A 26,321-nucleotide genomic window follows, 5' to 3' on the forward strand; every position below is an offset into this window, starting at 1 on the left:
ACCAGCTGTGATAGTGGAGGAGAACTCGTGCAGTTCCCCCAGAGGGGACATTGATTACAAATGGCCCTTGTTTCCCACGCTCTTCATGTTTTGTAAAAAATAGTTTATTCACCAAAGAAGAGCAGAGCCTCCAAGTTGAATACATTTAGCCCTATGCAAAGACTTAGATATACCATCCGATAGATTCTGTGTATCATCGTAGAGCTGGGGAAATACAGCACAGGCAGCAAATGTTTGAAACAGGCTATTGGAAATTTCTCGTCTGCGTATAATTTTATTGCCTAAATTGGGCACATACAGTATAATTTTCAAAGAATTTGCTAAAACAACAATTCTGTGTTCAGTATCTACTGAGTATAAAGCACTGTGCTAATCAGCCTGTATTGAAGTGGTTTTGTAAGGCCAGGGAGTAGCTCCCACGGTTAGTATTCTATTATTTTTGTATTCTCGTTTTGTATTCTCGAGGCCTGGGTTCAATCTCTGGCTCTGGCGCACCCTCTGGTCCCCTGAGCACCACTGAGAAGAGCACCTCCCCAGTTCCTCGGATTTGCACCATAGGGTGTGGCTGCCAAAACCTAAAACAAACAAGCGAGCAAGCAAAAACGTCTTTGCCATTTTATATGGCCCAGGAGCTAAGGCATTTACTAGATTTAAAAGAAAAAAAAAAGTAACGAAGTAGAATTAGATAGGTTAGACCTTGGACATCAGGGTAAATATCTTTGGGCTCGGTAAAGCCGTGGATAGTAGTTGTGATATGGAAAAGTAGCAGGAAAACTGGGGAGGAAGTTGCTCCCTACACCTCACGGAGTCTCCGCTCCCATGAGAAGGAAACCTGGGATTTCAGGAGGGGCGGTCATTCTCAGCAGTCCTCAGGGCTTGCTCCTGGCGTTCTGCTCAGGAATCACTCCTGGTGGCACTCTTGGGGAGGGGGGGACTGTGTGCAGTGCCGGGGCTCAGCTGGGGATGGGCCACTTGCCAGGCACGTGCCCCCTCCCCTTGTATTAGCTCTGGCTCAAATCTGAGTCTTGCTGAAGACGGCTGTGTGCTCAGGTGTCAGACTTTACTTCCCATCCTCTTTTTAAACGAGCAAAGTGATCCTGTGGTTGGCATTTGGCCAGTGAAATGTGATTCGTTTTGAAAAAGAAGCTTCTAAAACACACACACACACACACACACACACACACACACACACACACACACACACCACCTTTTTTAATTGGAGTCGGATGACCTGCATTACTGTTCGTGATGGTTCCTGTGCACAAGATTCCAGCACCACGCCCATCACCGGTGTGCCCGGCAGGCTGGCTCTGCAGCCCCCCGCTCTGTAGCTGTGATGCCACAGAGCTGGAGGCAAGTCAGTTGCAGGGGCCATGGCGGGACCCTGTTGGCCTGCGAAACCACAGAGGCAATCTTCCTGCTGTGTGGGAAGAGGGAACACGTATGCTTGCGCCGTTTGATGGAGACCAGGTAGCTGTATGTTGGCTTGAGATGGATCCTAAAGGACGGAGACTTGAGTTCTCCGTTAGGTAGGGTGTCGCGGGTGCCGCGTGGTTGCAATGATGCAAGTGTGATGGGAGCTGCATATCGATGGTTCCATCGAATTCGGGCCACAGAGTCCAAGACGCCATATCCTGGCCCGCAGCCAACACTCGCCTTCTGTGGTTTGTCCCCGACAGCCCAGACAGAGGGGCCAGACCATATTTTTAAGTCCTTTTAATTAAGAAAACTTCTATGATTCTAATTAATCCCATTTGACTGGGGATGAGCAGATCAGAATTAGAAAGGCAATAGGTCTTGGCCCTCTCTAATCACAGGACAGCCCAGGTATCGATCTTTCGAAAAAGAAAATTGCATCAGAACTCTTTGGCTTACAACTTCCCAGTGATTTTTTTCCCCATCACCCCCAGAATGAACCGACTCTCGGCGTGACCAAGGAAACCCCCTGTGGGTGGCCGTCTCGGGCATTACCGCTCGGCTCCGTCCACCTGCCTGCCACAGGCCCTTTGTCCTCTGCCCAGCCCCTCTCTCCTATAACTCAGCCTCCAGCCGCAGTGTTGAACGCTGGGGAACCCCGTCCATTCGTCTTCTGTGTTCACATGTTCCGTGTGGACTTGGTGGTCTCAGCCAGATGCTGCCATTTGAGCACATGTAATGTCGCAATTTCAGAACAGATCACCCCGAGAAAACTCTGAGTCCCGCCAGTCGGTATGACAGTTGCGTGTCAAGTGAGCTCTTTGCTCTCTCCGTGTCCCTCACATTCCCTGCCAGCACCGTGGCATCGTCCCTAGCGACGAGCACCATTTGTGAGGTCACTGAGGGACAGAGAGACTGGGGCTTGGCGAGGCGGTGCCCTGGGAAGCTGCGTTTCCTTCTGAACCCGGCACGCTCCCGGGTGTGGGGGTCACACTCGGTGGTGGAGCAGCCAGTCGGGGGTTTTCCCTCTGTTGTCCCAGCTGGCAAGTGACTGCGTTCCCTGCACTGGACTTCCCACTTGGTCAGAAAACGAACGACGGAAAACATGAACGAGATTGGCCGCTTCCTCTTTTCCTGCTGCTCTGGGCGTCGGGAAGAGGAGTAGTCACAGAGGTGGGGAACTGCCCCTGGGTTCCCCCAGCGAGGCGCTTAGGACGCTGCATGCCCCAGCCTCCTTGCCCACCGCGGGAAGCCGGGCACTAGTCAGGGGGAGTGGTGACTCTAATGCGATGAGAGGCTGCGCGCAGGAAATTCCACTTACCCCTTTGCAACATTTTCCCCCACTGGTGTCCCCCGTCCCATGTGTTAGAAGTCATCGCCATCCAGGTTCCAAGGATGTGAGCAGCCAACAGCGGGGGTTCCTCTAGCCGACAAGAACTACTGAGTAAACCTGGAAGTGGGGCAGTTCTTTGGGGTTTTAAACGCCCTTTCAGTTTCAGGGGGAGGGAGCGGGGAGGCAGCATGTGTGGCACGTGAGTCACTGGCACTGGGCCCCAGTTTGGGTCTGTCTACTTTTTCTGCATGCCCTTGGTGATGCCCTTTTCTGCATGCCCTTGGTGATGCCCTTTTCTGCATGCCCTTGGTGACGGCGGGGGGTCAGGCTGCCTCGGTTTCTGCAACACAGTAGCTCCAGATGTTGGGTATTTGGGGGTGGGGGGCCCAAGCCACTCCCCTGGCAGTGCCCGCCGAGGCTTCTCCTGACTCTGCTCAGGAGTGACCTCGGGTGGTGTTCCGGGAACCACGCGCAGTGCAGGGGCGGCGGGGGGCCCGGTCCCCTGCACACCAAGGCACACACCTTACTCACTCGCTGTCCTACCTCTCTGGCCCCTGGCCACGGGTTTCTCATGGTTCCCCCGCCCCCTCCCCTTTCCTCCTCCTGTCGTTGATGAGTGGTCGTAGTGGGCCGGGAGGCGTGCGAGGTCACGAGGTGGGCTGCGGGGCTCACATTCTGTAGTAGGGCCACTCTTTCTGGGGGGGGGGACTTCCGAGCCGAGGGGCCCACCGGGGGTCGCACCCTGTGCCTCGGCTTGGGTGCAGCAGGTGTCTGCCAGGGACACCCTCCCCGGGGCGTGTTGAGAGGATGGGGACTTGAGCAGCCTGAGCCCCTTAGGGGTCTGGGGTGGGGAAGGGAGGCCCGGTTGGTGGGGCTCACTCGCTCACTGAATCCCCCTCTCTCGCCTCCCTTCCCGCCCACTCTCACTTAACAAGTGACTAGACCTTATGAAAGGACAGGTGTTTTTGTCTTCTGGCTGCATGAAATTTTCCACTTTGTTTATTTGTTTGTTTTGCTTTTTTGGGGGGGTCATACCCGGCAATGCACAGGGGTTACTCCTGGCTCTGCACTCAGGAATTACTCCTGATGGTGCTCAGGGGACCATATGGGATGCTGGGATTCGAACCCGGGTCGGCCGCGTGTAAGGCAAACGCCCTACCCGCTGTGCTATCGCTCCAGCCCTGAAACTTTGCACTTTGATACAGGAACATTCAATATTTTATTCATAGCAAACCCTGATTGTTCTTTAGTGAGTGTTTGCCACCTACCAAAAATTGGTTTTGCATGCCGTGACTCACAGAATGTGTCTCCTGAGGGTATGTATGTGTGTGTGTGTGTGTGTGTGTGTATGGGGGGGGCAGTGGAGGCATATGAAAGGGGGTGGGTTTGGGCTTACTCCTGACTCTGCTCAGGATCACTCCTGACAGGGCTCAGGGGACCATATGGGGTGCCAGGGGTTGAACCAGGGTCGGCAGTGTACAAGGCCAGTGCCTTGCCTGCTGTTTTATATCTCTGGTCCTGAAAGAGTCTTGATTATTCCCGTTTTACAGACAGGAAAACTGAGCTTAGTGACACTTAACTCAAGCAGCTGTTTCTACTAAGTTATGACACCATGACTTATATTTTGTTTTAAAGCAGCAGCCTGAGCCCACCCTCAGCAACCCACTAGACATTTCTATGGTTTAGAAACAGTTTTGCTGCCTCCTGTCAGAAAACAAAAACAACAAAGAAAACACAACGGATCTTTTCCTCTGAGCCGCAACTGCTTTTCAAAACCATCCCCATTTTGTTTTCTCGCTAAAACGTCACAATGCCTTTTGTAACTGCGGAAACCATTAGGCGTCTCTATACAGACTGTCAGCCGACTCTTCCACCTCCAGGGGTACCTGCTGATCTGCCAGATTCAGGTGGCGCGGGGCTGTCCTTCTGTTCCTTTCGCAAGCTGTGTGAAAGATGTGCTGCGTCCTGCCACCCCGTGTCCTCAGCCATTGCAACAGGTTATGGGGGGGGGGGGGGGCTCTGTGTTTCCAAGGGGACCTGCCACACTGTGCAGCCTGGCCCCTCCACCCCGCTTCCGCCCATCGCTGCTGACCGAGGGAGCCGTGTTTCCTGGGGGCTCCCTTGGTCAGCTCCAGTGGGTCAAGGGGACTCAGGTACGGGGGACAGCCAGAAAAGCCACCGTGCCACATTCCACAGCCACCGAACTGCCCTTTAGGGAGAGATCTCGGAGTAGGGAGAGACGGCGCCTGGCGATCAGGAGCCTGCAGGCACTTCTAAGTTTTCTAGACTTACAAGCGCAGTCACTGCTTGGCGCAGACGGCGGAAGGCGTGGTGTGCCCGGGTCTGGCCCACGCTCCTCTCGCTCACGTAGGTGACCGAGCACCTGCCCTAGGAGTCCTTACGGGAAACGGGGGCTGGACTGAGCTCTCGTTTGCAAGCACGGACTGCGTCTCAGGAAAGCCCCAGGAAAGCCCACTGACCGCTCGCTTCTTTCGCTTCCAGGCAAGGCGCTGACGTTCCTCCTGCTGCAGCCCCCGAGCCCCAAGCTGCCCCCGCACAGCACCATCCGCAGGACCGCCATCGACCTCATCGGGCGCGGCTTCACCGTGTGGGAGCCCTACATGGACGTGTCGGCCGTGCTCATGGGGCTTCTGGAGCTCTGCGCGGACGCCGAGAAGCAGCTCGCCAAGTGAGTGCCTGGCCCGCGCGTCCCCTGCCCTGTGCATTCTGGGGGGGAGCGCTGCGGGGCCTTGGAACCTCATTTTTTTAACTTTGTATTGAAGATGTCTTCTCGTCTGGGTAGTATGTTTACATGTGTTCAGGTTTGCAGTAAACTGTGTTTTTAATTGACCAACAAACACACACACACACACACACACACGTATCTTAACATGTGACATTTTGGGTCTTGATAGAGAAATGTGTATGTCTGCAAGCTTGTTTTCAACAATCTGGTGGTCAGGGGGTGAGGGGCGGTGGGCCACACCCTGCAGGGGTAAGGGCTTATTCTTGGCTCTCTGCTCAGGACTCACTCTTGGCAATGCTCAGGGGACCATATAGGTGCCTGGGATTGAATCAGGGCTGGCCACATGGAAGGCTCGTGCGTTATCCTGGGACTGTTTCTCCAGCCTCTGTTCTTATAATTTTGAAGCCATTGGGACTTAGCACTGAGCCAGTGAATAGTGGTCTGTGACAGCATTTTATGTTTATTGTGCCTGGAGATATTAATAACAAATAATCGCATAAGCATATTATTTTAAAGGAGAGTTATATAGGTATATTTTTATGCATGTATATATATGTAGGTGTCACTATCACTGTCATCCTGTTGCTCATTGATTTGTTCGAGCGGGCACCCATAACGTCTCTCATTGAGAAACTTATTGTTACTGTTTTTGGCATATCCAATACACCACAGGTAACTTGCCAGGCTCTGCCGCTCGGGCTCGATACTCTCGGTAGCTTGCCGGGCTCTCCGAGAGGGGTGGAGGAATCGAACTCAGGTCAGCCGCATGAAAGGCGAACACCCAACCGCTGTGCTATAGCTCCAGCCCGTATATGTAGGTGTATATACACATATTGAAAATGCTTGCTGATAAAACACAGGGCCAGATGGTTTGCAGGAGTACTCCTTCACAATCATATGGACTTATTGGTCAGTTTCCTTGAGATTTGAGTACACATCCTGAAAAGCCGATTCTCTGGAGGCTGCCTGGAGCCCGGGAAGTAGGGAGGGCAGAGTAAGGACTAGGATGCTCAGTTGAGGAGTGTTTGGAATCACTTGGTGCCTCCAAATAGAGATTCAAGCTGAGTTGAAAACTCAGCTTGCTGTCTCCTGGAGAATATATATGCTTTTGTTTCTATTTTTTTGTTTGTTTGTTTTTTTGACAGTGTATTTACTGTGAGGATATTCCCAGGGTATTTACCGCTGCCGTATCTTACGTGCACGGTTCAGAAGTGACATGCCTGCAGCCTCACACGATCTCGTTGCTGGTAGTGGCCACTCCTAAGGGAAATGCCCATTAAGCAGTTACTGTCCAGTTACTGTCCATCTTCCCATTCTCCCTCCCACTGACTCCAGGCAGCCAGTAAATCTGTTTTCTGTCTCCATGAATTTGCCTCTTCTGGGTATATCATGTACAGGAAATTATACAGTTACATGCCTGTCCGTGTCTGGCTTCTTTCAGCCGGCATAATGTTTCCAAAGTGCATTGGCATCGCGGCCTATATGGACACTTCATTTCTTTCTCTAGCTGAACGGTACTCCATTCCACTGCTTTATCAGGATTTTGTTCATCTGTTTTTCTGTTCACAAGCGTTTAGGTTGCTTCAGAAAGATGAGAGCTGCTGTGTACATTCGGGTACAAGTATTTGAAGACCTGTGTTCGTTCTTCTCGGGCAGATGCTGGAGAATGGAATTGCTAGGTCATGTGGGAATTCTACGAGAGCTTATTTTCCACAGTGGCTCACCGTTTCATAGACTTACCAGAGATGTTTGAGGGCTCCTTTTTTCTGTGTACTCCCTGGCTTGTGTTACCTTCCGTTACATTGGTTATTTATTTCTCCAAGCGCGTCCAGCCTAAAAGATGTGAATTCCTAGTGGAGGGCTTCTAAAACTGTCCCGTGATGTCCCTCACCTTGAAAGTGCACCTTGCTTTGATTTTTTCTCAGTTTATGGCAATTCATCTTCACCATTAGTTACTTTCATAGACCCGGTCTTTCTGTTCCTTTCTTCATGGTTGACTCTCTGGGGTCCAATGTTCCCTCTTGTGGGCCTTGGATTTACACCCTGTCCGAGGGCCACTCCCCTCTCAGGGAGAAGTGGAGGCCAGAGAAGCCGCTGATGGGGTTGGAGGTGGGGGTGACACCAGAACGCTTTGCCTTTATTCTGAAGATTGAGCGTTCCCATTCCACAGCCTCAAGCGAGGTTGGTCGGAGGGGTGGGGATATATTTCAGATGGAGGGAAGTCTGTCCGCCACCATCTCCCTCCATGCCACCTGCCTCCTACACTCCGTCTCAGTACCTCTGGTGGTGTGCCATTCTGCACACCATGTCAGCGCAGTCCCCTCGGGTCCTGTAAGGTTGAGGTTAAGTGGGTTTCTCCTCCCACACTGCAAGAGGAGTTCTGGGCACCCGTTAGCGATGTGTCTGGTCATAGTGCAGTAGGTGAGTTGGCGGTCAGTGCCCTAGTGGCCTCACGTCAAGAGCTGCCCCTTTCTCAAATGAATAATTCAGCTAAAAATTTTGGTTCAGGAAGACTAAAAATTCTGTGCGGACGTGAAGGAGTCAGACGGAAGGTGAGGCCAGGAGAGGAGATGGTTGACTTTGGTGCTTAAGGCCAGCGCCTGTGGTTGGTCATGGCTGCCCTGTCCCGGGGTGCCCAGCTCGGGGTCCACTGTCCCCTTAGCAATCCTACCACCCTCGAGAAAGCTGTGACATTTTCCGACTGTCCAAAGTTTCACTGTGACCTAACAGCTCTACAGTGGGGACTAGTATTCTATTGGCTTGGAGAAGTGATGGAGTAATGCCTTTTTGGTGTTCCTGTTGGCAGTGCCAGACCAAGCCACGCCCTCAGGGAAGGGGCGGCTTTTTAATTCTAGCTGTGCATTTAATATTTTGTCTGAAAATCCGCTCCCCTGAAGCTCCTATCAGCCAACCTAAAGAGGCTCTCATGTTTCACCTCCATGTTGTACGTCCTCAGACACAAATGCACGAGTTTTTTAAATTACACAGCAAGTCATTTAAATCTCTCGCCATTATATCCTTTTCTGTCACGAAGATTAGTATGATTCTCTCGACACCGCTCTGAATAAATGAATGTATCAGTATGGAGCCTTGAGGAGTCCAATGTAATTTTCATCATGATAAATTGCATAATAAGCAAGAAAATGTTTGCTTATTAATCTCTAACAAGATTTAGATTGAAAGTGGCCTGTTCCCTCCGTGGCATACTGGACAGGAGCTGCCGAGGGCCTGGAACGGGGTCACCCCAGAGCAGAGGCCCTGCACGCCCCTGCCTCGACGGGGCCCGCCCAGGCTGCCCTTATGTGGTACCCGACTTTCCCTACGCGTTTGACTGCCTTGTTGCACCAGGGAACCTTCACGTTAGATTGGTGCTTGTAGACATTCCCGTCCACGTCTATTGGAAATCGAAACAAAAAGAAGTATCCTGCCCCGTTTGCTCCCCATCCTTGTGAATTTGCGAGGTCCGGGTTTGGGGGGGAGGGCCCCGAGCTTAGAGCTGGGTCAGGATTCTGGAGAACAGCTCGAGTGCAGAGGGGCTCTCTTCCTCCGCCTCCCTTCTCTCCACATCCTCTGTCAGAGGCCACGCCGGGGCCGCCTCCGACAGAACTGTGCAGGGCACAAGATTAATAGGGCATTTCCCCAGATCAATAATGCCTTTATTTTAGAGGTACGGCCTCGAATTTCACATCTATCCAATTACATGAAACAAGTTATTTCAGGGCGTTTTAAATTATGTTCACTAACTAAGCACACATCTATTAAGTGGTTAATATGTGGAAACCACATAGCTAGGTATTTTATGTAATTACAAGTACAGGTGATGGCTGGCACCACGGAGCCGGTCCCCCCAGTTTCTGGGCTGTCTGACAGGAGGGAGGTGTCCTGCAAGGCAGTGAGACAGGAGGAAGGAAGGGCGGGAAAGGCGGGCCATACAGAGCCAGCCAGAGAGGAGTCTCAGCTCAGACTCAGGCTAGAAAACGGTCCAGTCCCTGAGACAGACCCCATGAGAATTATCTCAAAGATGTGAACTGGCTCCTTAAGTCACAGGCCTATGAAAGGAAAGGCTGGTCTCAACTCGTTTTATTTATTGATCCCTCCCAGAACTTAAACTGTGCATGTGCCCACCTAATATCCCCCCTTCCCTTCCCCGGGAATAGAGTGGGCATCGTCGGCAGAGATGCTTCTCAGCCTTCCCCACTGCAGCCTCCTTCCTGTGCTCCCCTCGCCCCCCTTTACCCTTTGACCTCCTGGTCCCATTCCCCGAGCATCCATTTACACAGATTTTCACCGGTGGTCCTCGAGTATCCTTGAACACCATCTGGCCCCCTGTTGTGAGACACTGGGCCTGAGCATGGACCACCCTTTGCTTTACCGGCAGCACGGTCTGTCCACAGCAGCACGGTCCGTTCCTCTCTGTCTTAGCTTGCTTACTCGGCCATCACGAACGTGGCTTAAGCCAGAGTGAATTCCCACAGTCTGGAGATCACAGGGCCGGCCCCGCAGCTTCCCTCTGCCCTCCCTCCTCTTGGCTGGGGGCAGCCATCTTGCCAGGTGATCACGTGACTTCTTTGTGCTTAGGACTGGGGAGAAAGGCAGAGCAAACACACCCACTGTGTCTCTCAGCCCACCAGGTGGACCCAGCATGATGGACTCGACCTCACGGCCTCCTCTGACCCTAATTATCTCACGGACACACACCCTCAAACACACAGACACACAGACACACAGACACAGACACACACACACACACACACCATCACAATCAGGCTTAGGTTAAGCCCTGAGAAATTTACGTTTAAGCACATAGCAATTTGGGGAAGGCACCAGTGTTCTATCATAATCACGTGACAACCACCCACAGGTTATTACATGCAAGGATTTTTTTTTCATTTTTTATTATTTTTATTTTTTTAATGAATCACTGTGAGATACAGTTACAGTTACAGACTCTCATGATTACATTTCAGTCATACAATGTCGAGTACTCATCCCTCCACCAGTGCTCATTCTTCACCAACAACGTGCCCAGTATCCCTTCCCCGCCCCCCGCCATCTCTGGGGCAGGTACATTCTCTCTTTCTCTCTCTTTTTCTCCTTTTGGGTGTTATGGTTTGAAGTATAGGTAGTAAGAGGCTATCATGTTTGGTCTATAGTCTGCTTTAAGCGTGCATCTCCCATCCCCAGGGAGCCGAGAGCCCTCCAACCATCTAAATGCAAGTTTAAGTGTTCCCCGCCGCCCCAGAACAGCCCTGTGCATTATTTCTAAACTGGACAACTGGAGAACTCCAGTAGTTGTGGACAGTGACACTTAACTGAGGTGGCCCCATGTGTGACTTTCAAAATGCCCTCCCTGAGACAGAGCAAGGGTTAGCACTAGATTACTGAGCAGTCACATAAGGAATGCTCGGAGCCTGAGTGGGGCTATTTTTTATGTATGCTTTTATTTAGAATCTCTCTTCTCCACGAGTTCCTACTGCGAGTAAGGAAATGCTGAGGAAAATAAGAGTGTGTCATGTCGTATTTTTATAGAATGATGACTGAAACCAAGGCCCCAGGCTGTCAACCTGTGTAGCAGATGACTTGCACAGCAACCAGATAAGCAGAATCCACGGACAAGACTAAAGTCTGGGGTTTCCATACAGATTGCAGAATCACACAGGCGCGCCTTTCACTTCACACCTCTGATCGTGGGATCCGTCTTCATCCAGTTAGAATCCCACATTAAAATATATTACATGCGCAATGCACTTTTAACTTTCGAGATAACTACATGCAGAATTAGTCTTTGTCTGCTGGGACAACCAGATCAATGGCTTTGACTTCATTGCCTGGTCAATTCAGTCAAATAACTGGCTTAAGTGATTTCTCTCTCTCTCTCTCTCTCTCTCTCTCTCTCTCTCTCTCCCTCCCTCCCTCCCTCCCTCTTTCTCTCTCCCTCTCTCTCTCCCTCTCTCTCTCTCTCTCCCTCTCTCTCTCTCTCTCTCCCTCTCTCTCTCTCTCTCCCTCTCTCTCTCTCTCTCTCTCTCTCTCTCTCTCTCTCTCTCTCTCTCTCTCTCCTGCTGAATTTGCCAGGTAACTTCATCTGCATAACTATTGAGCTCCCACCGTGTTCAGAGGCTGTACTAGCATTTTGGGGGGTATGCAAAGAATTAGGGGGCATGATCCCAGTCTGCAGAGCTGACTACAAATTTCACCTCTGGTGCTTGCATGGTGTGGTTCAGTGCTGAGGGCTAGAGTCAGCAGGTTCTGTTGGTGCTTGTATTTGTCCCACTAGATGGTGACTGAGTGCGCGAGCATTTGCACGCCACCACAGAGGGGACGGAGCAGGGTGTGCCTGTGGGGGAAGGGGCAGTGGGTGAGCAGAAGCGAACTGACCATAAAAAAGAAATAGAAAATAGGACCTGGGGGCCAGAGGGGTAGTGCAGTGGGTAAGGTCTTGTGCGCAGCTGACTCTGGTTAGATCGTCAGCACCACGTACTGCCTCACCAAACAGGAGTGAGACCTGAGTGCAGAGCCAGGAACGATCATTAAGTACTATTGGGCGTGGTGGCCTCAAAACAAAACAAAACAAAATTTAAAAAGCAAGCAAACAAACAAACAAACAGATTGTTACTGACTGACTTTGAGAATAGCTTGACCTTGGGAGCCCAGGTTAGTAGAATTATATTTAGCAAAACCTCAAGTACCAGCTAAATAAGGAGGTTTTTCACAGAAGCGCTGGGACCCAGTGAGATTTTTTTTTCCCTAAGTTTTTATTGATTGAAGTTTTGTGATCTACAATACTATTATCGGTCCTTTCCCATGTATATGATCCCAACACCACATCCATCACCAGTGCACCCACAGCCCTTCTCCAAGGATGCCAACACCCCTCTTTTCAACACCCTGCCACCAACTCAATTTTGTGGATTAGTTCTTCCATCGTGTTGCCTTTGGCCCTTTGTTGTTACCTTGCTGTCCTTCAGTCCTTAGGTCCCTCATATGAATGAGATCTTCCAGTTTCTGTCCCTTTCTTTCTTATTGACTTCACTCAGCATATTCTCCGGTTCCTTCCATGTTTTTGCAACTTGCAGGATTTTGTTCTTTCTTGGAGCTGCGTAGTATTCCATTGCATGGATATACCATAGCTTCTTCAGCCAGCCATGGTTGGGCATGGGTTGTTTCCATATCTTGGCTATTGTACTAAGTGTAGCCATGAACAAAGGCGTGTATTTAGCCTTTCCAATTAATGTTTTTGTGTTTGGGGGATAGAAGCCAAGAAATGTAGATGGAAGCCGATCACTGGTTCGCGTGGGAGTTCAATTCCTAGTGCTTTCCACGGGTGGTAACCCAGGTGACATGCTCAACGACAATGGATAAGGCTTCCTCTTTCATCACAACTGTTCCAACACTGGCTGTTTCCAGACATACACACACACACACACACACATATATATGTATGTGTATCTGTGTGTGTATATATATATATTATGTGTGTGTGTGTGTATGTGCCATTCTCACTGGCGTGAGATGATATAGATCTTTTATTTTTATTTATTCAATGTGGTGGAGGGGACTGTTGTCAAGTAACGCTTAGGAGCTTTGGGGGGTCCCCTGGGGGTTCCCAGCCTACTGGGCTGCCAGTTCAGCGCCAGCCCAAGGGTCCATTGCTGTTCAGTTTCTGAGGACCCCTGGGACCTGGTGAGGGCCTCCGGGGCTGCAGCTGGCAGTGTTTGCCGAACTGCATGGTGCCAGGAGCTGAACCCAGGCTGGGTGCCTGCCTGCCTGGCGGGGCCTTCACCCCTGTCCACCTCCCGGTCCCCTGCTGAAGTCTGGAGACCGGTGACATGGCCTCCCACCTTCCTCTGTGCTTTGACAGCCCTGCTCTGCCTCTGTCCAGGGCTGCTCTGATGGTCCCCTGGCCCCTGTGGTCTCGCACCCCTCTGAAGTCTGCCCCTGTAGAGGGGAGGGACCCCGGGTGTCCCTGCCTCCCTCCACCCAGTGACTCTGGGCCACTTCTGTCCCCGGGACCCTCTGTTCTCGCCAGGCCCCAGACTGCTCCACTTTCCCTAGTCACTGTTGGCCAGTCGCTCGCCATTCCCAAGATCCTTTGCTGGGCTGAACAGAGGGTGACACTCCCAGGAGGCCAGTGGCCCTGGTCGTGGCGCTCATCCTTCCAGCTGTTTGTATTTGTGAGAAACGTCTGTGGTCAGGAGCAGCCTCCCTCGGGCCTGAGAGTCAGCTGCAGGGCGAGTTGGTGGCCTGTCTGTCTCCCACTTCATCTCCTCATCAGTTTTGTGGAGTTTCTCCTGTACCCATTTCACAGACACAGCTGACCCATTCTGTGTCGCCCAAGGGCACAGCCTCAGGCCGGCGTGGGGGGAGCCGGGGGGGCAGCAGTGCCTGCTTAGGTATTGTCACTGTGGCACAAACTTAAAATTCTTTTTTTTTTTTTTCCTTTTTGGGTCACACCCGGTGATGCACAGGGGCTACTCCTGGCTCTGCACTCAGGAATTACATGGCGGTGCTCGGGGGACCCTATGGGATGCTGGGAATCGAACCCGCGTTGGCCGGGTACAAGGCAAACGCCCTACCCGCAGTGCTACTGCTCCAGCCCCAGACTTAAAATTCTTATCTGATGACCAGCCCTCCCCTCAACACACACATACACACACACACACACACACAGACACACACACACACACACACACAGACACACACACACACACACACACACACACACCCCACACGGATATTCCTTCCCTGTGGTTCCTTGTGTGTCTCCACCAGGAGGCCAGGAGCAGGGAAGGGCTAGACAGGGAACCTCCATGCAGGTGCGGTCTTGCTTGTCGGGGCAGGACTCTGCTTTCTCACTGCCCGAGGTTGTGCAGGCAGACTCCTGGGGAGGGCTGGGCCTCCCGCACCCCGGTCTGCAGCCCTCAGCTGCCCTCTCTCCCCAGCCAGGCGGGCAGCTGGGAGGGCAGCCAGGCGACCAGACCCACGCAGACAGCCAGGGAGGCAAGAGCCTCCTCCGTGTTCCTCTCCATCCCGCCTCACCCGGTTTCTCCATGCCCCACATTGCCACCCTCAGAGCCGGCTCCCATTGCTCACGGAGCACTGTGCCGCCTGCCCTCCGCCGGGGAGCTGGTCTTGGTGCCCACACACCAGACTGCTTGACGTAGCCGGACAGACGGAATCTTCCTTGCGGAGTCCGGGGAGCCCACTTTGTTCTTGAATAGACTTTCTCAGTTACAGCTCTTGGTCCACACCCACCCGTCACTGTGCCTCCCGCGTCAGTCTCCATGCACAGTGCTCAACGGGGACCCTCTCAGGCATGCTCCATGCACAGTGCTTCACAGGATCTTTCTTGGGCATGCTCCATGCACAGTGCTCCATAGGGACCCTCTCTCGGGCATGCTCCAGCCGTTCATGCAAAGCCGCTGAGCTGTCCTGTGACCACTTCGTCTGCCCAGTTCTCTGCAGTGTACTCAACGCCTCCTGCCTCTGTGCTCCGCCTTGGCTCCTCGGGGAGCCCTCTGGTCCGCTTCCTCAGCCCTCAGTTCCTGCCGTCACCCGCATCTCAGGGTGTTCTGGGCCAGATTCCAGAGCGATCGGAAGGAACCGGCCCCGGCAGCTGGGGCTCAGTGTCTGGATCTCTTCGCAGGCCCCTCGTTGTCCTGGGAGTCGTGTCCCTCGCCCTGCCGGGCTGCCTGTGCCTTTCACGTACCTTTGTTTAGAATTGTCCCCTAACCGCCCCCAGGCTTCCATTGCCGTCCACCCCGCTTCCTTTTGCTGCCAGAAAGCAAACATCACCGCAGGCTGCCTTACTGGGGTGGGGGTGTCAGTGGGCCACACCTGGCAGTAGGCGTCACCAGACCGTATGTACTGTTGTACCATACGATCCAACCTGGGTCAGCTGCGTGCAAGGTAAGCACCTTACCTGCTGTTCTGTCTCTGCCCCATCGTAGAATATCCGAAAAGGTTCATTAGCTTTTTGTTTTTTTTTCTCTTTGGATCACACCCAGTGATGCACAGAGTGCACTCCTGGCTCTGCACTCAGGAACAACTCCTGGCGGTGCTCGGGGGACCAAGTGGGATGCTCGGAATTGAACTCGGGTTGGCCGTGTGCAAGGCAAACACCCCACCCACTGTGCTATCACTTCAGCCCCAGCTTTTGAATTTTTTTAAAGCTTGATATTTTTTTAAAAATATGATCTCGATTTGGAGATAATTATTCATGCAATCCATCCGAGTCCTCCTCATTAGTCAGTATTTCTTTAGATGAACAGTAAAATCTTTTTTTTTAAAGTATATTTAATGCAGAAGAGAAACCAGCTGACTTCCCCCACTGTTTCTCAGTGAACACCTCTTCAGACCCGCCTGGTCCCCAGGACATGGGGCTCTTCCTGGGGGTGACATTCCCATCAGTGCATCCTTCTGTTTGTTGGTGAGTGTGTGTAATTGGCCTCTCAGTTCACTTTTTCTTGTAAGTGATAAGCATCAAAGGAAGAGCAGCCCGCCTTCTTGCCCCTGAGTTCCTGATTCGTATCTACCCTCAGTCTGGGGGGGAAAAAAAATACAGGAACAGTTATATTATCAAGGACTTCAGCAGCATGACAGGAAGGAATGATAAGCAGAATTTTCTACAATCTACCCTTCTCCTGACAGTGAAGGGGATGTCTATGTGCCACTTTGTTGTTTTTTATTTTCCAGCTAAAAGATAAAATAATGGTTCCTTGGATCAAGCGCAGAGATACCCGTAAATGTTTTGAGAATTTCTAGTGACTATGACGAGGCACAGGCATTAATTTAGTTGAGAAGGGATACAGTGATTTCAGAATTAAAATGAGCCGGAGGAGGGAACTTCCCGTCTCTTAGAGAGTAGCAGAATGCCGGAATGCGGTTGGCCGTGGAAGAGCACATGCCACGTCTGGACTAAGGGTCTTCAGAAATTGCCCTGCCCGCCTATGTGCAATGGGACAGAAACTTGGAATCAGAAGCATATTATCATTTTTACGTGCGGGCTTGCAGAGAATAAAATTTCTCTCTTCAGTTTGGAAAGTCCGTTTGGACCAGTTGATTTCGCCTTCTGTGCATGGCAGGTGGCCCTGTTTGTCTTTCTTTGGGGGCCACACTTGGAAGTCCTCCGAGGTACTCCTGGCCCTGTACTTGCTCCCCTCAATGCTCCGGGGACCATGCAGTGTTGGGGACTCCAGCCTGGACCTCGATCTTGCAGAGAGGCACCTTGGCGCGCTGAGCTCTCTCCAGCCCCTTCCATAGTGGCGGATCATCTGTTTTTCCCTTTTTTGCTTTTTGGGTCACACCCGGCGATGCACAGGGGTTATTCCTGGCTCTGCTCTCAGGAATTACTCCTGGTGGTGCTGGTATGGGATGCTGGGAATCGAACCCGGGTCGGCCGCATGCAAGGCAAACGCCCTACCCGCTGTGCTGTCGCTCCAGCCCCAGACCGTCTATTCTTTCCCGCCTGGACCGAACTGTTGGCAGAGTATGCTGATGAGTAGATTAGTTCTGGAATTTCCTGTGTGAGGTGAATTCGAAGTGCTGAGAAGATTTCAAATAACGTACGAACTACAAATTCTTTCCAGTGTGATTTCAGTAGTTGTTTGGACAGCTCTCCTTTTTGAGTTCCAACCCTAAATATAGTCTTTGTATGGAGCCTCGTACACCGTTATTACCGCTCGCCTCTTGAAGGAACCAGTCCTCACTCTCTCCCGAGCTCCGTGGTGTGTATTCAACACTAGTTCTTGATAATTTGTTAACAAGGCGTTTTTTACACTTTGGACAGCCGCACACACGGCTTTCCGCCTTCACAGTTAATTATTCGATTTCGTATTTGATGCAGGCACCCCGACTCCTAATCACGGCTCATTGTGGCCAGTCCATTATGTTCGAACTGTTTGAGTGCTCCCATTGACCTTGAGCTGACATTATAAGCTGTGTCTAATCTTTGCAGTCTATATTTCTAATGCTGCTTTTCTTTTTTCCCTTTTCTCCCCCCCCCCCACACACCGTCGCTGTTTAGCATCACAATGGGACTGCCTCTGAGCCCCGCGGCTGACTCTGCCCGCTCTGCCAGACACGCTCTGTCACTCATCGCCACGGCCAGACCACCCGCCTTCATCACCACCATAGCCAGAGAGGTGAGCAGGACTGGGCCCCAGCAACGTCTTCTCTGCTGCTGGCGAGAGTGGCCAGGGTGGGCTGCGGGACCAGGTCCTCAAACACAGGATTCTTTCCAGCTTGTGGTAGAGCAATGCAGGTTAATTGTGCAAAATTGGGGGGAGGTGGTAAGGACACGCGGGCCAGTTGCCCGTACCCCAAATTCCACAGCTATGCACTTGCTGCTGGGCTGGACGTTCATTTCAGTTCTCCAAGGTGCTTCGGTTATAAATATTTGACGGTGACTTTTCCATCTGAAGCGTAGCGGGGGTCTTCAGACTAATCGTTCTGAAAGGGGCTCGAGTTTTACAAGGACAAGGCTCTCCCTGTAATCAAAACTGAGCTTCGTAGTTAACAACTGGCTCTCCCAACTGTAAACAAAAATGTAAGTCATAAACTTGCTAATTGTTTTTCCTATGCCGTGTCACAGATAAAGACTTGCATGCCCATTGATTCCCACGTTCCTAGTGTTCTAACTAATTGCCCACATCTAACTGAAAAACTAGTAAAGAACAATGAACCAATTATAGGATCTTCCCCGTAGGTCCTTCCTAGTGGGAGGAGAGGGAGAGGGTGAACAGCACCTAAGTGTTTTGTTTCTGTTGATTTTTTTTTTTTTAAGAGATTTGTTCCATTTCAGCATGAGTAATGTGCAGACTCAGTGTCCGTGTGCTCTGGGTTCTAGATGAGTTTGTTTTTCCTGTAGCTATGATGCATTTTTAAAATACCAAGCAAAAGAGTCTGCATTGGTGGTCTGAAACCCACCGGGCCCGTGTCTGCCCCAGAAAGCATCCTTAGCAGGTGGCAGGTGCCGTGGAAGAAGCTGGAAAAGAGGAAGGGGGGTCCTGCTAGCAGATTGTCTGGGACCCTCCGAGGCAGTGGGGCTTTGCTCCTGCATCTAAAATGAGTCTGGAGTCTAAGGTTGTTGTATTTTCCTTGTATTTCCTTACATGGTGTCGCTGGGACGGTCCCTGAGACGTAGCTGTTGACAGGGCCTTTGTGTTGCTGCTGCTGCCGGGTTTCCCCATTCAGTGCTTCTAACTATGCTAAGGGACACGGGAGTAACACTGGAGGCACCTAGTAAGCCCTGCATCAGTTTGACCACGTCTATCCGAGGTCCTCCGAATGCTGCTGCCGTTAAACAGCATCATTAAACCTTTCAAAAGCGGAGAGTAAACAGACGTTTATGTTCATCATATGTTCACCTTAATTGCATCTTTCTATATGAGTCTCTGTATTTATATAAGCGCACTGGTCCCTCCCAAGCAATGCTCAGGAGGTCTGGGTAGCCCCTGCAGCAGCAAATTTTGGACAGTTAAGCTGGCGGTTTAATGCGGGGCTGGAGGTTTAATGCGGGGCTGGAGGATGTGAGACGGGCTGGGCCCTGTGGTCCTGAGGAGAGCCGTGTCATCATAGCGGTGCTAGAGGCTCCCAGCGCCACACCAGTGTTGCTCAGGAACTTCCAAGGAGGTGCTCGGGGCACCAGATGGTGGCAGGAAGCAAACCTGAGTGTGACCTCCAGGCATGCACCTCCCTGGTGTGCTCGCTGTAGATGAGAACTTATTAAATCAACTGTTAGACTCGGTGTGCTTTGAATTTATTCCATCCCAGCATTTGAGTAGAAGAGTGTTTTGTTTTGTTTTGACTGCGATAGTCTACATTTATGACCGTCTAAAGCAAGCTTCCCTCGTCGCTTTGGCGTTTTGGAGTCAAACATGAAAGAATTCCTCAGCATTGTTTCTTTCCCTGCCCACTCCTTCCTGGCTCGTCCAAGGGCTGCTGATGTTTCCTCCTCTGAACTGTAACACTTACGGTTTGTATGGGGAAGCGCTGCTGAACCGATCCTGTCTACCTCGCTCATTATTTTCGGAGGTGTGTCCAGTTGGATTTCCCACTTGATAATAGGATACCTAGAAGGCTGCCGAGGCTTCTAGAAAGGCCATCTGAGCATCACTGGTATTCTTACTGAGCCAGGAGCCTCTCCTTCACCTGCGGGTACCCCCTCACTGGGCGCCCCCCCCCCACCCAGTGCCAGATGTGTGAGGTGCTCAGACCTGTGCTTGGTCTCCACTTCAGAACGGCCTGGGTTTATCGTGCAGACGTCTTGGACTGGAGAGACCGGACAGAGCTGGAGGCACTTGCCTTGAATGCTTCCAGCCCAGACTCACTGCCCAGCCCGGACACGATCCCCGGACCCTGTGGCGAGTGGCCCTACCACCAGCCAAACACATAACTAAACAGATGCGGGCTCACACCCTGTCTAGGAGCAGAGCAAGTTTCACTGGGTGAATATTCACTCAGGTTCTGTACTAAACACTTTTTCAATCAGAAGTATTTCTTGACCCTTGGGTACCCCTTCACTGGTAGATTTGTTTTTGTTGTTTCTGTTTTGGTTTGTTTGGGGGTGTGTGTGGGGGCATACATGGTGCCAGGGATTGAACCCGGGTCGGTTGCAGGCAAGGCAGATGCGCTGCCCGCTCTGCTCTCTCTCTGGCGCCTGATGTGTCCCCGCCCCTCCCCTTTCTCCCCACCTCTGGCATTGGTGCGTGAAAAGCCATCTCTATTCAGAATGTCAAGCTCTGCCCAATGTCCCCTTGCGTCTAGCGTGGAACTGTCCCCACAGGTGCACAGACACACGGCCCTGGCTGCCAACACCCAGTCTCAGCAGAACATCCACACCACGGCTCTCGCGAGAGCCAAGGGGGAGATTCTGAGGGTCATCGAGATTCTCATCGAAAAGATGCCCACGGACGTCGTGGACCTGCTGGTGGAGGTAAGAATCTCCTGTCTTCAGTATTATACCCGTGGCCTTGCTGAAATATGCCGGGATAATCCGAAAAACCAGCATCTTTATTCCCAGCATCTCTAAAAGAGCCCCTAAGGGGAAGCAATTTTTTGTTCTCTCTTTGAAGGCCTTATTTAACTCCCCCCGCCCCAGTCAGATTGTGGGGCAAGGGAGATGGCTCAAGGGCTGGGGCACGTGCTTTGCATATGGGAACCCTGAGTTTGATACCCATCGTTACATGGTCCTCTGAGCACCAAGCCAGGAGTAGTGCCTGAGCATTTGGCAAGGTGTGGGACCTCCCCAAACTTCAAGTCAAAATTCCCTTTTCCCAAGGAGTTGGTCTGTGCTATAGAGTAATACTTAAGGATGATTGATAGCTTGCACTTAAATAAAATAAAGCATAGAAAAGTACTTGAAGAAAAGCTATGGTATTTTGCACACAGGTATAGATTGCCTTTTTGTGTAAACAAGACCTGTTTCTTTCTTTCCCTGTGTTGTCTCCTAAAGACATATATACACATATATATACAAGTATATGTATGTATATATATATGTATATTTGAGTAAATTTGTTTCTCTAAATACATATAGACGGGAAAGGTTGGCCTGTGGTATCAAGTAATAAACTGAGGTTTTTAAGTAAATATTAAAATGAAACTACCGGGGCTGGAGCGATAGCACAGAGGGTAGGGTGTTTGCCTTGCACGCAGCTGACCCGGGTTAGATTTCCAGCATCCCATATGGTCCCCTGAGCACCGCCAGGGGTGATTCCTGAGTGCAGAGCCAGGAGTAACCCCTGTGCAATGCCAGATGTGACCCAAAAAGCAATAATAATAATAATAATAATAATAAAATGAAACTACCTAGAGTTTTTGTGGACAAATGAGGCCCCTGTTAATCATTTGAAGTTGGCAAGTGAAGCATTTGGAATTAACTATAGCTCTGTCTTTTTCTTTCTTTTTTTTAATTAATTAATTAATTTTTGTAAAGTCGTTCATGGTTTTTTTACATTCAATATTCCAGCACCAATCCCATCACCACTGCACCTTCCCACCACCATTATTTCCAGTTTTCCCACCCACCCCTCAAGCCTGCCCCTATAGCAGGCCCTGAGTAATTTATTCTGTATTGCTTGTTATAATTCACTAAAAATGATCAAAAAATATTTCCTTAGACGAAAGTGTGTGAATCTTGTTGTATCCCACCATGGATCCATTAAGTCTTTTTAGAAGGGATTATTAGCACATTGTTACAGGCTAAGCCTTCTGTGTTTATAGTTTCTTAATCGAGATTGGTTGCTTCCTATTGTACACCCATCCAATGTGGTGTGCTACTCCTGGTTTATCAGTGCAGTAGAGTTTGAGCCACGTGCACCAGGAATTCAAAAATTTTGGATGGGGTGATCCAACTGCAGCTAAGTTTTTAACTAGATGGTGTCTTTGGGTGCCCTGGACGACAGAGCCTGGCATGGGGTCCGGAAACATCTCTGCAACTTGTTGATCTCGATTGAGATTTACTTATGTAGCTGTCTTTTTCCTGCAGGTCATGGACATCATCATGTATTGCCTGGAAGGGTCGCTGGTGAAGAAGAAAGGTCTCCAGGAGTGTTTCCCTGCCATCTGCAGGTACAGAGGCTAAGAGCATGTGACATGCTTCGTTTTCAGTAATAATGTGCTAAAGGATTTAGCAGGGTGGTTATCTTATTTTTCTTTGGGTTTTTTTGTTTTGTTTTGTTTTGTTTTGTTTGCTTTTTGGGGCCACACTTGGTGATGCTCAGGGTTTACTCCCTGCTCTGCATTCAGGAATTACTCCTGGCAGGGCTCAGGGTACCATATGGGATGCTGTGGATCGAACCCAGGTTGGCCACGTGGAAGGAAGGCCCTACCCATTATACTGTCGCTCCGGCCCCATTGGCTGGTTGAAATCCTGTTAGTGTTTGGTTGTCTTCTGCAACAGTTCAGTCTGCTTTGAGTGAGAAACACAAACACGAGAGAGCACCTGGCACATTTCTGACTCAGGAGAGGAGACAGACCTTTCTACATGTAGAAACATTTACGCACCTTTTCAGCAGTAATTTGTATTGTTTATGTAAATTTATTTTTATCATAACACGATGATTTTCCAAGTTGTTTATAATACGGCTGTCTCAGGCATTCAATGTGCCACCACCAGTCCCACCCCCAGTGTTCCCAGTTTCCCGCCCACCGTCCGCCAGCCTGGCCCCCTTCCAGGCACAAACCGATTTACTTCATATTGCTTGTTACAACACAAAGGCAAATGGAATTATCAAAACTTAAATCAATAGAAGTCCATTTATGACCATTGTTATATCTCATAATGACATTGCTAAAGTCGTTGTTGAGGATGTATTGTGCGGGTTGGAGCTGGTCGAACCTACTGTGTTGTTGTTTAGATCATTGAGCTTGGTGATCTCCTGTGCAACTTTCTTTTTTTTTATTTCCATGTGATTTTTTTGCATGTGTGTGAAAATTCTTTTTACTCTTTTATTTTTCTTTTTATTGTAATGAATCACCATGAGATACAGTTCCAGACTTACAAATTTTCGTGATTATGTTTCAATCAAACAATGTTCAGGTACCCATACCTCCAGCAGTGCCGTTTCTCCACCACAGTGTTCCCAGTGCCCCTCCCACCACCCCCACCCTTTCCTTCCCCCTGCCACTGTGACAGACACATTCCCTCTTTCTCTCTCCTTTTGGGTGTTATGGTTTGCAATACTACAGGCACTAAGCAGCCATCATGTTTGGTCCATAGTCTACTTTCAGTGCATCCTGTGCAACTTTTGCATCAGATTTTCTGTGTTCCTACTAGGCTGACAATGCTATGAAATTTTTAGGTGTCATGCAGCCACGTATGTGGCTGCATAGTCTAGGAGCTGTGTAGATCTGGAACTACTTAGTGGCTTGGCAGTTTGATGAAGTACAGTTGTGGAGCTGGGCCATTTCTAAGAAGGTATCAGGTGTACCTTCAGGCTGCTACAGGAAGTGGAATCTGTCCGCCCCTATTCTTCGAAGGTCCCAGAGTTCTCAGCCCAGACCAGTCTACCTGAGAAAAATTGGTGGTATCTTGTTCTTTTAGAGATGTCACTATAACTTGTATCACTGTCACTGTCTGTCATCCCGTTGCTTACCAATTTGTTCAAGCGGGCACCAGTAACGTCTCTCATTGAGAGACTTATTGTTACTGTTTTTGGCATATCCAATACGCCACGGGTAGCTTGCCAGGCTCTGCCGTGCGGGCGCGATATTCTCGGTAGCTTGCTGGGCTCTCCGAGAGGGGTGGAGGAATCGAACACGGGTTGTCCGCATGTACTTAAAATAAAAGCTCACATTTTCATATTTCCCCACAGTATAGTAGTCTTCTAAACAAAAATCAAAAACAAAACAAAACAAAACAAAACAGTAGGGGAAGTCAAGAGCCCTTAAATCTTTAAAAAACAATCTTGAATTGCTATGAAAGAAAAAATTTAGTGTCCGAATGTAATATTGTGTCTCTTTTTCTTTTAAATTCATTTTTGGTTCTCAAAGTATTCATTGCTTAAGGGACATTTTGTGAAAATGTTTTACCTCCCTGTTGTCAGTAAACATAGATTTAATCTTTTGAAGATCATTGTATTCGTAGAAAATGGAGCAAACAGGCTGTCCTTGTTACATAATCTTTATCTTTTGAGGTGTGTTTAATACCCTCCTTCCTTATTTTGCTCCTAGTACCTCTCTAGAGCCCACTGAACTGGAAAACTTTCCTCAGACTCCAAATTTCCTGTGTGTCAACATTTATATTAGATGCATCTGTATTTCCTCTGTATTTCCACCCATTGTTCCTGAATGAATTATCTTGTGAAACTTCCCTGTCACATCCCACGTTTAGTCGCCTTGAAAACCTTACCTCTTCATTTCTCAGTTTCTAGGGGTTAAAACAAAAACACAGGTGAGAAAAAGGTTACATGCTTGTTTACATGTACAGAGATAAAGGTTAGGCTTGCTAGAATGCTGTCATTTCCCCACATCATTCATGTTTTGTTCTTTTTGTAAAAAAAAAAATGAATCTGTTTCTCTGTTGGGAAAAAAAAAAAAAACGCTGTTAAGGTTTCATGTAGCTCCTCTGTCTAGTTGCTTTTTCTTTACGGACATGTCTAAGTGAAAGTGTCCATTGTCTGTCACTCGCAGGAGGGAAGCGACAGACAGTGTCTCTCTGTGACTTAAACTTTTCATTGTGACATAGCTGACTGCCTAAGCTGCGTTCCCTATAGCACTGGCCACTGCTCCTGGGGCTCCCTGGAGGAAACTGCTCCCTGTGTAGAGGGTCCCGTCTTCTCCCTGTGCTGAAGGCCAGCCTCCTAGGGTGGCCTCTGGCTCCTTCGAGCACTTTCACTTGCTGCCTGTCCGCTTGCGCCTGGGATTCCGCTGAAATGCTGAAGACGCTTAGCTCCAGACTGAGTACTCGGTATCATTTGTTTCCTGGCTTGGAAGACAGCAGTTGGACTTTATTAACTTAATGGCATTTATGGAATGTCTGCTGTGGTTCCAGAGCTAAGCGAGGCCCTGGGGACTGATGACTCGGATAACCACCAGGAGTGCAGGGTCTGGTCGAGGGGCTCCGTGATATGTGCTGGTGTCAAACAAAAGCAAGTTCCGTTCTAGGCAGTAAAGACAGTCCTTGGTCTAGGGCGAGGAGTCTGCGAGGGCCGCACAGATGTGAAGCCAGGCAAGTATCATTGCTGGGAAAAGCGCTTTCTCTGTACTAAGAAGGGGAGGGCTGCGCCCTGCAGCGGGTGTGGCTGCTGGCACTAGGAGCAGTGAGTGTGGTGGCTCTGGAGCAGGTGGGCTTACACACCGGCTTGTGCCAGCTCAGATGTGCCAGCAAATGCCTAGTGGAATAGAAGTGTCCACTGAGTTCGGTAAATGCAGGCTGAGGATGGAAATCTAGCCGGAAGCCACAGGACAGGCTTCAAATGCCAAATGGAAAAAAAATTGGTCATCCTACTATTTATATTTATCTGACACATTCATACATATTCCTGTATTCATATATATGTACATATATTTATATATGTGAGTTCTATATATTTAATATAACATTTGTGCATATGGACTGGAGCGATAGCACAGCAGTAGGGCATTTGTCTTTCATGCGGCTGACCTGTGTTCGATTCCTCCGCCCCTCTCGGAGAGCCGGGCAAGCTACTGAGAGTATGGCACCTGCACGGTAGAGCCTGGCAAGCTACCCATAGCATATTGGATATGCCAAAAACAGTAACAGTAAGTCTCACAATGAGAGACGTTACTGGTGCCCACTCGAACAAATCGATGAGCAACGGGATGACTGTGACTGTGATTTGTGCATATATATGAATACAGGAATATACATATGTGTGTGTGTTTGTAACCATATGTGGTGTTGGAGAATCATCATGGCAAACACCTTAGCTCCTATACTATCTCTCCTACCCTACTATAGAGGGTTTTGTTTTTGTTTTTGTTTTTTTGCTTTTTGGGTTACACCTGGCGATGCACAGGGGTTACTCCTGGCTCTGCATTCAGTAATTCTTCCTGGTGGTGCTCAGGGGACCATATGGAATGCTGGGAATCGAACCGGGGTCGGCCGCGTGCAAGGCAAATGCCCTACCCGCTGTGCTATCACTCCAGCCCCTACAGAGTATTTTGTACATGCATATTTGGCAAAGAGGAGTCCAAAAAATTTTCAACACAAGCATATACTTGTTTTGCCAGAATGTTGATGAGACATAATCTTATGAAATGTCCGGTTTTTTGCATGCTGTTGTTGACTGCCACTTATTAAATCATGAGTGGTTGGCCCTGTGACACACGCAGGTCCATGAATTCAAGTCATCCCATAAACAT

The 26,321-nt window shown here is 49.9% G+C and overlaps 1 protein-coding gene across 1 annotated transcript in view; it reads left to right on the forward strand.

Annotated features, from left to right (window-relative positions):
- WDR7 (WD repeat domain 7) overlaps positions 1–26,321 on the forward strand; it is a 344,916-nt gene that overhangs the window by 229,826 nt on the left and 88,769 nt on the right. Inside the window, exons 22-25 of the mRNA XM_055125361.1 lie at positions 5,252–5,438; positions 17,518–17,635; positions 20,278–20,427; positions 21,982–22,064. Of these exons, the coding sequence (XP_054981336.1) occupies positions 5,252–5,438; positions 17,518–17,635; positions 20,278–20,427; positions 21,982–22,064 (538 nt within the window). The remainder of the gene's footprint in view (positions 1–5,251; positions 5,439–17,517; positions 17,636–20,277; positions 20,428–21,981; positions 22,065–26,321) is intronic.

This window comes from Sorex araneus, chromosome 2, assembly GCF_027595985.1.
Source record: "Sorex araneus isolate mSorAra2 chromosome 2, mSorAra2.pri, whole genome shotgun sequence".
In the NCBI taxonomy this organism is placed as follows: Eukaryota; Metazoa; Chordata; class Mammalia; order Eulipotyphla; family Soricidae; genus Sorex; species Sorex araneus.